This window comes from Rhinolophus sinicus, chromosome 12 (genome assembly GCF_057876585.1).
Source record: "Rhinolophus sinicus isolate RSI-liver-muscle chromosome 12, RSI-T2T, whole genome shotgun sequence".
Taxonomy (NCBI): Eukaryota; Metazoa; Chordata; class Mammalia; order Chiroptera; family Rhinolophidae; genus Rhinolophus; species Rhinolophus sinicus.
In genome coordinates, this window is record NC_142512.1 from 57,069,009 (window position 1) to 57,080,501 (window position 11,493).

General features: G+C 63.6%; 2 protein-coding genes across 3 annotated transcripts; one reads left to right on the plus strand and one right to left on the minus strand.

Annotated features, from left to right (window-relative positions):
- Positions 1-1,932: 1,932 nt before the first annotated feature.
- NPB (neuropeptide B) lies at positions 1,933-2,713 on the plus strand. Its single transcript, XM_088788900.1, has 2 exons — positions 1,933-2,240; positions 2,434-2,713. Exons 1-2 carry the CDS (start codon positions 1,998-2,000, stop codon positions 2,560-2,562), a joined length of 372 nt encoding a protein of 123 aa, XP_088645026.1. The 5' UTR covers positions 1,933-1,997; the 3' UTR covers positions 2,563-2,713.
- A 1,871-nt stretch (positions 2,714-4,584) lies between these two features.
- On the minus strand, positions 4,585-11,303 carry PCYT2 (phosphate cytidylyltransferase 2, ethanolamine). 2 transcript variants are annotated; one of them, XM_019735648.3, is made up of 13 exons: positions 11,132-11,301; positions 9,150-9,238; positions 8,690-8,851; positions 8,384-8,450; positions 7,713-7,797; positions 7,562-7,606; positions 6,759-6,897; positions 6,483-6,565; positions 6,174-6,251; positions 5,932-5,997; positions 5,712-5,777; positions 5,439-5,527; positions 4,585-5,358 (listed from the first exon to the last, which is right to left on the minus strand). In XM_019735648.3, exons 1-13 carry the CDS (start codon positions 11,218-11,220, stop codon positions 5,247-5,249), a joined length of 1,170 nt encoding a protein of 389 aa, XP_019591207.1. In that variant the 5' UTR covers positions 11,221-11,301; the 3' UTR covers positions 4,585-5,246. The 2 variants fall into 2 exon arrangements, with proteins under 2 accessions (XP_019591207.1, XP_074177010.1); XM_074320909.2 differs by lacking the exon at positions 8,690-8,851 and having other exon boundaries at positions 11,132-11,303.
- Between the last annotated feature and the right edge of the window lie 190 nt (positions 11,304-11,493).

Below are 11,493 nucleotides of genomic sequence, written 5' to 3' on the forward strand. Positions count from 1 at the left end.
CAGGCGTGGCTGCCTGCGCAGGGGGCTGGGAGGCCTGGCGGTGCAAAGGCCCCACAATGTTCAGCCAAGGGGACAGTGAAGGAACCATGGTGCGGAGACCCATGGCCCGTCGGCCAGCTTCTCACCTGATGGGGAGGAGCTCTGGGGGGGGCCACAGGCCCAGCCCCACACATTGGGCGGGCATCTTCTGGGGGGGAGACTGCTGTAGGCTGCATGTCCTGTGAGCATGTCCGTTCTCCGTGGCCCTCTGGGGTTGCTCCCCTGTGCCCCATGATAACCCCTTCTGTCGCCTGTCCTGAGCCGCCAAGACAGAAGACAGAGCAGTTCATCGGAGGGGCAGGCCCTGCCTCCTGCCTGGAGGAAAGGAGGCCCTCACGGAACCCTGAGGTCAAGTGCCCCTTGTCCAGAAACCCAGCTGCAGGGTCCCCTCGCTGGTTGCTATCCTGGGCAGGACACACCCAAAGGAAGACACCTTGTGACCGGGACATATGGGGAGCATGAGGAAGGGCGCCTGAGTGAGCTGCTGAGGGGCAGCTGGCGGCCGGCCCTCCCACCCCCACACCCTGTCAGGCCCTGGGTTCTGGGCAGCCACTCTTCTCGGAGCCTTTCTGTCTACAGTGTGTCCAGATCTCGGGAGTCACGAGGGGTTCAGGAGAGGGAGGTAGGCCAGGGCTGCAGAGGACCCCACTGGGTGGCTGCAGCTTTCTGACCTCATCCTGACCTGCCCCCTGCACTTCCGCCTTCCCTGGGGAATTCCTGTGATAGGAAGTGCCCATGGGGACCCAGCCTCCCCAGCTTTTCACTCACCCTTTGGGATAGGTGCTCAGCCCTGAGGGCTTCCTAGCCTGCCCCAGGTCACAGCGTCCTCTTGGGGGCAATCCCCACTTCCTGCACTGGGACTCCTCAGAACTTCCCTGGGTTCCATCCTGGTCTCAGGGCCAGCTTGGTACCCTTGAGCTGGACACAGCCCCCCAGCAGGCCCTGCACACACCCAGAGTCCAGCCATCTATCTTCTCCCAGGAAGCGCAGAACCCCATACCCTCCCCAGCCCCCTCCCCAGAGGACAGGGTCACACCACCCACCTTTGTAGACCTCTTCCCTGTCCTCCCCTCCTTGTCCCCCAGTGAGCCATCCTGACTACCCTGCCACCAGCTCCGTTCTCCCACACAGCTGTGGCTTCAGTCAGGACCTGGGTCAGTTCATCTGGACGCTGGCATATAGCGGAGTTTCAGTAAATGAACTTCTGCTGGGCAGTGACATGTTCCTTCCCTGAGGCCAGTCCCAGAGTGTGGACCAGTGTGTAGGGTGAATGCAGAGAGGCCCCAAGCTCCTGAGGCTACCCACCCCAGGGACCTCGGATCTCCTGGGCCACCCCTTGACTCAGTTTCCAGAGGTTGGGCCTTGCTGCCCCCCCAACCCTTGCTCCCCCCTCTCTGCCAGCAGCAGCCCTATTGATAGAACTTTCCCCCTTGGGCATGAAACACTGTGGCCCCCAGGCCAGCCCAGACTGATTCTTCTCCAGACGCCCTGCCGTTGGGGTCAGCTCCACTTTAGAATGGGAGAAATTGTACCCTGGGCAGTGTAGCCAGTGGTTCTCTCTCCAGCTTCATGAGCCCTGGGGACCTCTGAGTGGTGACCCTTAGGGCTGGGGCGCCCTCAGGTTGGTTGAGGGTTCAGTGCAGCCCCACTCGCCCTTGCTCTGAGGCCCCATGGTGCCAGGCTGGGAGCCGTGGGAGCGGCCTGGGCGCCCCCTCCTAGTAGCCCCAGACAGGGCTGGAAACAGGACAGCTGGTGGGGGTGGGAGCCCGCCTCCCACTAAGCGCTGGACTCATCAGCGCCTCAAGCAGTGACCTGCGCCTGCCTGAGGAGGCCGACGGTCCGCGGCACCACCCCCGCGCCCCTCACTCCCGCCCCGCCCCGTCCCCACCGCAGATATAAGGCGCCCCGGCTACGGCTGCCGCAGCTCCGAGCCCCGACGCCCGTGCCGCTCCGTCTTCATGGCCCAACTCGCGACGCTGGTGGCTGCCGCCCTGGCGCTGTGCCTGCTTCTGGCACCGCCCGCCCTCGCGTGGTACAAGCAGGCGGCAAAGCCCAACTCCTACTCCGTAGGCCGCGCTGCGGGGCTGCTGTCCGGCTTCCGTGGGTCCCAGTACGCGCGGCGCTCGGAGCCCCCCGTGGGCACGGGACCCTTGGGCCGGGCCGATGCCTTCCCAGAGCTGCGCCCCAGCCTGCGGAGCCCCGTGAGTGCGGGGGCGGGGGCGCGGGGCATTGGAGGGTGAGATGGGGACGGTAGGATGAGGGGCAGAAGAGTGCGGGAGGGTGGGAAAGGGGACACAGGCAATGGGGGGCGCAGAGCGGGATGGGGTGCGGGGCGCTGGGGGGGATGAGGGATGGGGCGTGCAGGCCGCCCCCTCAGCGTCCTTCTGCCCGCAGACCGTCTGCGTCAAGGACGTTACCCCCAACCTGCATAGCTGCCAACCGCTACCCGACGGACGAGCCACCTTCCAGTGCAAGGCGGACGTCTTCCTGTCGCTACGAGCCACGGACTGTCGCAGCGCGTGAGGCGCCACCTGACACCTGGACGTCGCTTGTCTCCCTGCGGGTATCCCCGGCACGCACCCTCAGAACCCCCTGGGGCTCGAGATGGCGCCCAGCGCTGCCCACCCCATCTCCACAGTAAATGGCTAAATGAATAAATACCTAGTGCTCCAGGCTTGAGTGTGGGCGCTGTTGGAGGGGGCAGGGCCCTGTCAGTCTCTAAACTGATTTTGCCCCCAAACCACAGGGCCTGACCCTTACCAGGCCTGGAGCTCGCCTGAAACACCCTGCACAGGAGCACCCCAAACCCCACTGCTCCAGAAATGCTGCTGCGAACGTTCTTCGGTCCCCAGCCTCACCTCACCCTGGAAGCCTTCTAGAGCCCCCACCCCGTCGGCCAGAGACTGCTCTCCATCCGACCTTTCCAGTCCGGTGCTTGTCCCCACTAGCCACGAGGTTACTCAGCCAGCTCCAGCGTCTGTCCTGCTACAGGTGGCCCCCTAACCACCCCATCCAGGTGCCCCCCGCCTCAAATCCGGGTTTCTTGAGGCCAAAGTTCTCCCTTACTAGAGGGGCAGCTCCTGGGGTCACTCTTTCTTGGATAACTCCCCCACTACCTCAAAATACTGTGCAGAGCCCAATGCATCGGGTGTGGTGCCCAATGAACCAGCTGGCCCAGGGAGGAGGGGCAGCCAGTGGTGCAGCTCCGAGATGAGCAGGAGCTGCCCCGAGGCCCTCCTGCCAACTGACAAAGCTGGATGCAGCTGGTGCCCAGCAGCTGGCCTCCTGGGAGCTGTTCATCCCTCCCCACAACTGCGGTGCTGCCTGGCCTGGAGGAGGGCGGTGGGCTGTGTGGGCCACCACTCCCAGCACTGGGCCCCACCTCAGGCTCATTACTGCTATCCTTGCCCCGCCCCCACCAGGCCGCCTCTGAGTTTCCCTCTGGCAAGTGGCTAAGTGAAAGCTGGAACCCTGGTCCCAGAGGTCCCAGGCCTGTCTGGCGGGGTGTCCCCCCACCCCATGGAGCAAAGGCCAGCTGGGCCTCGGGGAGCCCTGTGCTCAGAAGCTGTGGGTGGAACTCATAATCCCATTGCACCTGGGTAGATGTGTGTCCAGGGGTGATGACCTTCCAGACCCCCTGGCCCTGAACCTCCACCTGTGGCCCAGCCGGGGCTCACTGGCTGCTGCTTGGGGGCAGCACCTGCCTCAGGGTACCACACAGCAGGCCTACGGCTGACTAGTATCATGAGGAGCCTGCTGGCTGCTCCCCGTCCTCCCCCATGAGTCTAGGGGGGACTGGCTGGTCCCTCAGCTTAGGGGTCTGAGTGTGGGCAGGTCCTGCAGCACAGGCCTCCTGAGGTTTGGGAGCCCAGATGGGGCAGGTTGCAGGGAGAGCCCTGAGCCTCACAGTGTAGTGCCCCCAACTTTGGAGGGAGGACAGGAAAGTGGGTGGTGGCCACCCAGTCGGGGATGTGTGTCAACCTTCCTGGGCTCCTTGCTTCAGTTTCCCGCAAGGGTTCTCAGTTCAACCTCCAGAACAGTGAAACGGAAAGAACAGGCCCACTTCATACTAGAGAGAACGCTGGCCCTGGGCTCCCATGGGACCAGGCTACAGGATGCCCCCGACCCAGGAGCTGAAGGGCAGAGACCATTCTGGAGGGAAGGAGGAGGGGCTGACAAACACCATCGCAATCCTCACTTCTGAACAGAAGACCAACCCAGCCATTGCCTGCCCCACCCCACAAAGGGACTGGGTCAACACCATACAGCTGTGGGGCTGTTCCACGCAGGCTGACTTCTGTGCGGGAGCCCCAGAGATTCAGTGGGCCCCGCTGGGGAGCCCAGCCCAGCTCTGGGCAGAGCTGTGGGGACTGAGCCTCTCATCCTCCTGGTGACAGACCGAGGCCTGAGGGGGTCGGGGGTTTAGATCAGGGTGCTTCCTCACTGCCTGGCTGTCTGCCGATGCCCTCGCTGTTGGGTGAGTGGTGGGGAGCAGGGGCCAAGGAAGTGGGTTCCCCAGTCCTGAGCAGGGATGACAGCCTGACACAGAGCCTCCCACCAGGTGTATTTGGTTGTACAGCACTGTTATGTACAGAATCGAGAAGAGTCTGTGGGGAGAGCAGGAGGCTGGCCTGGGCACAGGGGGGCAGGGTCCTGGAGCCAGGCCCTGGGGCACCAGGGACACACTGTGTGGCAGAGGCTGCCTGTGCAGCAGGTGGCCTGGTCTGAATCCTGAGGAAATGTGGGGCCTTCGAATCAGTTTCCCTGAAATGGGCTCCCCCCAAGCTGGATGGGCAGGAAGTGCCACCCAGTGCCAGCTGGCAGGGGGTATCCTGGTCAGCAGGAACCTCCCATGGGGCAGACTGGGGGAGAAGCAGTGGGACCACGACGGAAGCGGGGCCTTCCTTGGCATGCAGGGCGGTGCCCTCCGCTCGGAGGTGCCTCTGCTCACCCTGCCCTCTGGGCTGCTCCAGTGCTGGACTCCTGCGCAACTTAGCGGGAAGGGGGTAAGGGCGCTGCAAGCCAGATGCCTCGTAGGCAGGGGTGGGAGGCGGTGTACTCCACGCCAGTCCTTCCAAGGCCAGGCCGGTTAGAGGGGGGACACTGCAGCTCCATTCAAAACCATGTGAGCCGAACTCTGGATGCACACGTGGGAAGCAGAGCAGGGAGGGCCACGCTCCAGGGCTCCTGCTGACAGGCCCCCTCCGTCAGAAGTCGCCGTCGCTCTCCCTCTCGGGCCGCGACTCCTGCTGCCTCATGGCCTCCAGGAAGGCCAGCTCCTTCGCCTCCTTCTTCTGGTTCCGAGCCTCGTACTCCAGCCTGGGGGCCGGGTGTGGGGTGAGCTGTGCGCCCTACCCGGGGCCTCAGCTCCATGTGCCCCACCACCCAGGACACCTCACCTGTTTTTGATGATACGCTGCACGATGAGGTCTGTGGTGAGGTCGCTCCCACTGTCGATCTGACAGAAGATGCCCCTTCTCTTGGGCTCCTGGAGGCCGGGGAGGAAGGGGAGATGACGGCGCTCCTCCAGACCCCAAGGAGACTGCCTGGCTGCCCTGGCCCATTGGGTCCCCACCCCGGGGCAGTGGGGCAGTTACTCCCGCTCGTCAGCAGCCTGCCTCCTGAGACCATTTCCTAGACAGGTGCCAGAGGCTCGGGCCCAGCATACCCACCTGGTAGGGGTCCGAGCCGTCCTTGTCAGGCACAATTTCCGTCTTCCCGTGACACACCAGGTCCACCTGCAGAGGGAGTAGGGGTCAAGGAGCCCTCCCCGCACCCCACATGGCTCTTACCCTTAGAGGGCCCCACCAAGGAGGCAGCCACAGCCACTGTCCACTGCCTGGCCTCTGCCTCAGCCCAGCCCTCCCTGGGGCCAGCCATCGGGAGTCTCACCTTGAAGTGATCCAGGAGCTCTGCTGTGACCGAGTATGGGGCCCCAATCACCACTTCTGACACGTACTGTGGGGACAGGGAACACAGCGGGTTAGCCAGGACCCGACCAGGCTGCACAGTGGTGGGACATGACCCTAAACGCCAGCCAAGGCTGCCAGTGCGGAAAAGAGACTCTGCGAGGTAGCACGGTGGGCGGGCTGTCTCCTGCCCCTGCCCCACCCGCCCACCCACCCAGCACTTACCCGGCAGGCCAGCACGCTCAGGGTTCGCTCATGCAGGTTCATGATGGGGTAGTTCTTTCCCTTGTAGTGGTTGACCTCCTAAGGCCAGAGCGGGGACGGGTCAGCAGGCACCCTCCCAGCAGTTCCTCGTGGGGCCCCCGCCAGGGTGGGGAAGCCCCAGACGGTACCAGCCTGCCCCAGGAAGAGGCCGCAGCTCATCTCCTCTGCCTGTCAGCATCTGGGGCTCATCCCCAGGGCCACCTGTGCCCACCCTCAACCCGAGGAGCCCCCGAGGCCCCATGACCAGCTGCCCAGGGAGGGGGCTGAGACCTGGTCAAAGTGTAAGCCAGCGATGACATAGGGCCTCTCTGCCAGGCCATGCACCTTTTCCAGGAAGTCCACGTGCCCGATGTCTGTGCTTGGGTTCAGGAGCAAGTAATCGGACAGGAGCAGCCACCCTCCACCCGCCTGCCGCAGCCCCCTTTCCAACGGCCATGCCCCTGCACCCACTGCTGTCCAGGGGCCCCACCGGCCCGCAGCCTTCTGGGGCAGGTATGGACGTGGAGAGGAAAGGTCTGGGACGACACTCCCAGTTCTGGAGGATACGGAACAGGTCAAAGGCGCCGGCCACATAAATGATGGTGTCGCCTGGCTGGGGCTCCTTCCCAGAAGCAAACTGGATGATCTTCTGGGATGTCTGCAGAAACTGGGACACCCCCGTCCAGGGGTTCCGTCCCCCTGGGCACTATAAGCCAAGAGGTCAGGTCAGCACGTCCCTCACCAGCGCCCACTCGAGCCCCTCTTCTCAGCCTGGGGCTGCCTGCACAGGCCTGTCTGTCTGCTTGGGCAGGCACAGTGTGGGACAGAGGGAGCAGGTGTGGGGTCACAGTCCAGGACTTTTCACCCCAGGCTGCGGCCTGCCAGCTCACTCCCTCACTCGCTCGTGCTGTGTCAGGGCAGGTGACTTTGGCAGGGACACCAAGGGCTGGGTGGCAGTGCCTGCCGGGTCCACACCACCGCCAGGCTGGGTGGGGCTGTGGCTCCACCCCGTGGCCATAGCAGGCACTGCAGCCACCAGCACCCTGGTCCAGCCTCTGGCCTGCCAGGAGGGAGGCCAGTGGACACAGCCCTCCCTCAAGGGAACCCCACACCCTGAGGCCACTGTGTGGTCACCTGGGAGGAGACTTCTGAGAAAAGTGTCTCCCTGGCAGGTGTCAGGTGAGGGAGCTAAAAGGCAGAGAGGGCTAGGCCACCTGGTTAGAGACCACCTGTCACCAGGTGCAAAGTCCTTGCTCTGCTTCCGGGCAGTGGCCGCCGGGATTGGTCTGCCGGCCAAACCTGGCTGTCTGTACCCGGTCAGCCCCGAAGGCAGGAAGCAGGGTGGCAGGTGCGGCTCGGGCAACACTCACCTTTCCAAAGCTGTCTGCGTATTCCCGGTACTCGGAGGACATCTCCTGCACAGAAGGGGCAAAGGCAGGCAGGGTGGGTGCTCTCACCTTCCCTCCCAACAGTTTCCTCAGGCTGGGACCTCAGAGACCCTGCCCCTGTCCCATCACTCACTTGGCCACGGTGATGGGCTTTGGTCACCAGCAGCATGCGGCCGACGAGGTCCGTGGTGGACACACCCTGGGTGCGCCTGCACTCTCTGGGGACAGAGGTGGTGACTGGTGTGACCAGAGCTCTCAGCTGACCCCTTGTAAGGGCAACCAGGCCCCGGCTGTGCTGTGCACAGGCCTGCTTCTCCTCACTGCTCTCGGCTCCAACGGAAACCGGGACCAGGAGGGTAGGGACGGCCACCGACCTTTTATCAACTAACGGAAATGACGGACAAAGGGAAAGCATTGCTACACCCCAAGCGTGCAGTGTTGGGGTGGTGGCGGTGCTGGTCCCCCTTTTGCCCACTGTCTGACACCCAGGTCCTGCCCCACTGTATGTTCTCTGCCAAGGGACTTCCAGGCTGCACTGTCCCATGCAGGAGCCGCTGGCCACGCTGGCTGTTTAAGTTCAAGTTAATAAAGTAAAACCCAGCTTCCGGTCGCATCTTCACTTTTCCATTGCTAGCCAGCTGTCCACAGCCCACGGCCACCACACAGACAGCACACGTCTCCGATGCCACGCAGCACAGTGCCCCCCAGTGCCAGCCATGGTCACGAGGAACAGAAAAAGCTCGAGGGCAGTATTGAGTCCCGGTGCTCAGAAGGGGGCCGTAGAGGGGCCGTAGCGGGGCTCACCTGTACCTCCCAGCCTGCTTCACTTCCTCATAGGTGTCCCGGCCGTCCACGGTCAGTGTGATGTCATCTAAGGGGTGACACGCATGTAGAAACAAGGATTGTTAACCCAAAGTCACCAAGACCTTCAGGGCCCACATCCCAGGTCTGCCCCAGTGACGTGGGCTCGTTTCTGGGGAAGAACCCAGAATGTTCTCAGGTCCCCAAAGGGCTCGGTGATCCCCAAAGTGTAGAGGCCCAGCACTTCGGTCTGATCCTAAGCCCGCCCTGAGTACCCAGACCACTGGAGCCCCAGCCCGGCCCACTCACTGCCGTGGACACAGAAGTCGCAGCTGTACTTGTCCAGTGTTTCCAGCGTGGTGACATAGGGAGCTGCTGGCACCACTTCGTCCACCCACTTGATGGCCTGCACCATCTTGTACCTCTCCTCCTGCGTGAATACTGGGGGTCCCTTATGCTTGGAGATCTCCTCTAGGGCCAGAGATGAGGGCGAGGAGGAAACGATGACCCACGGAGGGCAGGGCTGCAGCCCCATCTTAGCAACACTCTCCCACACTCGAGTGGCCACTGCCCTGTCCATGGTGCAGCCCAGCCACTCAGTACAGGTTTGCTGGATAACCACACAGTCCCATCAACAACCAAAGTTCCAGATTGAGGGTTCCCTCTGACAATTAGGTCCTGCAGGGTCTCAGTCAGCAGGGCAGCCCCCAGGTGGGCACGGGGGTGAGGGAGGTGGTGGTGGAGGGTGGGCGTGGCAGCCCCAGCTTACCGTCAGTGTGCACGCCCACGATGAGGTAGTCGCCCATGGCCCGTGCCTGGCGCAGCTGGTTCGAGTGGCCATAATGCACCATGTCATAGCTGTGGAGAGGGCGGGGGTCAGTCCCTGGGCAGCTAGAGGGCACAGCCTGGCTCGTCTGCGGCTTAAGCCCTCTGAGAAGCAGCCCCTGGGAACTGCTCCTCAGGTCCGGCTGGGCCTGGGCTTTCAGAGGGGAGGCGGGCACTTAGCTTGTCCTACCACTGTTCCCTGGGCCCAGGGCCAGATTCAGCAAGCGTGGCGGGCATCTGGCTGTGCCCAGTGACAAGGCCTGCGGATCCAAGGGCTGGAGAGCACAGGGGATGGTGCTCGCCCGTAGCCGCCCTGCTCCCACCCCTCATGCAAAGCACCACGGGGAGTCCCTTTAAGCTGTAGAAGAAACTGTGTCAATTCGGCATTAATTCAGGGGTGGGCTAAATGCTTTACTGCCCTGAAGACAGGTGGACAGTCCCTGGGGCCAACACGAAGCAAAGTCCAGCCAATGCGCAACAGCAATCACTAGCTTTGGAAATCCTGCTCATCTGCTGCGGCCTCCAGAAACTCAGTGACACGTGCTGTCAGGGGCCAACAGCCACTCCCTACCCCCTGGTTCTAGAGACTCTATCCTCAAATCAGGCCTGGTTAAGGGTGAACTTAACCCAGTGTGCAGCGTGGGTTCCCACGTGCTCTATGTGCCCTGGGGAGAACCCATTGTAAGGCGTGGCTCCCCACATGCTCTATGTGCTCTGGGGAGAACCCACACACTTCTCTGCAGGACCCAAGATGGGCAATCCTCGCTCTGCCCCTTCCAGCCTCACATTACCTTCTGAGTGGGCAAAGCTGTCCCTGCTTCTCCAGGAGACCCAGGCCACTGGGTGTACAGAGCCGTTCTACTCACCACCACCTGCTACCCCTATCTCAGCACAGCAGGCCCCAGCAGATAAGCCTGGGGGGTCACAGGGCCCTGGCCCTGGGATAAGGGAAGAGGGAAGTCTAAATCCAGCAGCCAGGCCGACCCCTGTGCCCACTGGACGGGCTGGGCCAGGGGATGCACAGAAGGCAGGTGGCACTGGGTCCAGGGTGTGTCCCAGTCACGGTGGCCTTATGGCTGCAGCCTGACTAGGGCCAAGGTCAGAGTCCACTGACACGAAGCCAGGCTCCCTCTCCCCAAGGTAATTCAGGCACAGCCTCGTGTGCTCTCCTCTGAAGCCCTGGGCTGTCCAGGTAGTGGCGTTTCTTTCTCTGCTTCCCTCAAGTAAAGGTCTGAGAAAGCATGGAAAGTGACAAGTTATCAGTTGGCAGCCCCACCCATCTTCAAACAACCCCCGCTGTCTGGCTTGCCAGAAAAGAGGACGGATGGGCATGTAACCCTCCCGGGGCGGGGAGGGGGGGACACCCAGGAGCTGTGGGCTTCGCTGAGGCTCCTGGATAGAGGCAATTCCGGTGCGCGGACACTGCCTGGACACCTAAGAGCACCTCTGTGGTCTTGTGCTGGGCAAGCTGAGGAACCTGACACCAGGAAGACAGTTGGGCGCCCGGCTCCTTCGGAGGGAGCGCGGTCCTGATGGCACTGAAACGATTAAATCAGCTCATCAGAGGAGATGCACACAACTGTTGCCACCTCCTCACAGGAGCTGGGCTGGGCGGGTGTGCCTGGCTCGGCTTACTGGCAAACGTCAGGGAAAGAGCGCCTTAGGGAAAGGCGTTTCTCAAAAGTCCCCAGTGCTGGGCCAGCAGGCCCGGCCTCCGGCGTGGGACCCGCACGACGGGCTGCCCGCGGTGGGGGTGATCCCTAGTCCCAGGAGACCTCCGGACCCAGGCAGGCCGAGCCCGCCGCCTGCTGCCCCCCTGACTCCCCGCTATTGACCGCCTATCCCGGGCCCGGGGAAGGCCGGCTCACAGGCGTCTCCGGCTGCAGCGCAGCGGCCCCCCCACCCGCCAACGCCCACCGCGCTCACCAGCCGTCGCACCACACCCGCACGTCACGTCTGCCTCCCGGGCCTGGCCGCTCCGCGCCGCCCAACGCCCCGTGCCCGTTTCGGATCATGTCGCCCCAGCAGCGGCGCGGCTCGGCCAGCTCCGCGACTCCGAGCTGCTGGCCTCCGCCTTCCCTGCGCACGCGCCATCACGCGGGCCTCACCAGCCGCACCCAACCAATGGCGAGCGGCGCCCCGCCCACCCATAGCGCGCGGCCAATAACGTGGGCGACCGACCTTGGCAGAACCGAGTCCCGCCTCCCCTGCGCACGCGCGACCAATGGCGTGCACACGTCGCCCCTCCGCGGGCACCTGAGGGGCAGGTCCTGGCCCGCCAGCCGAGC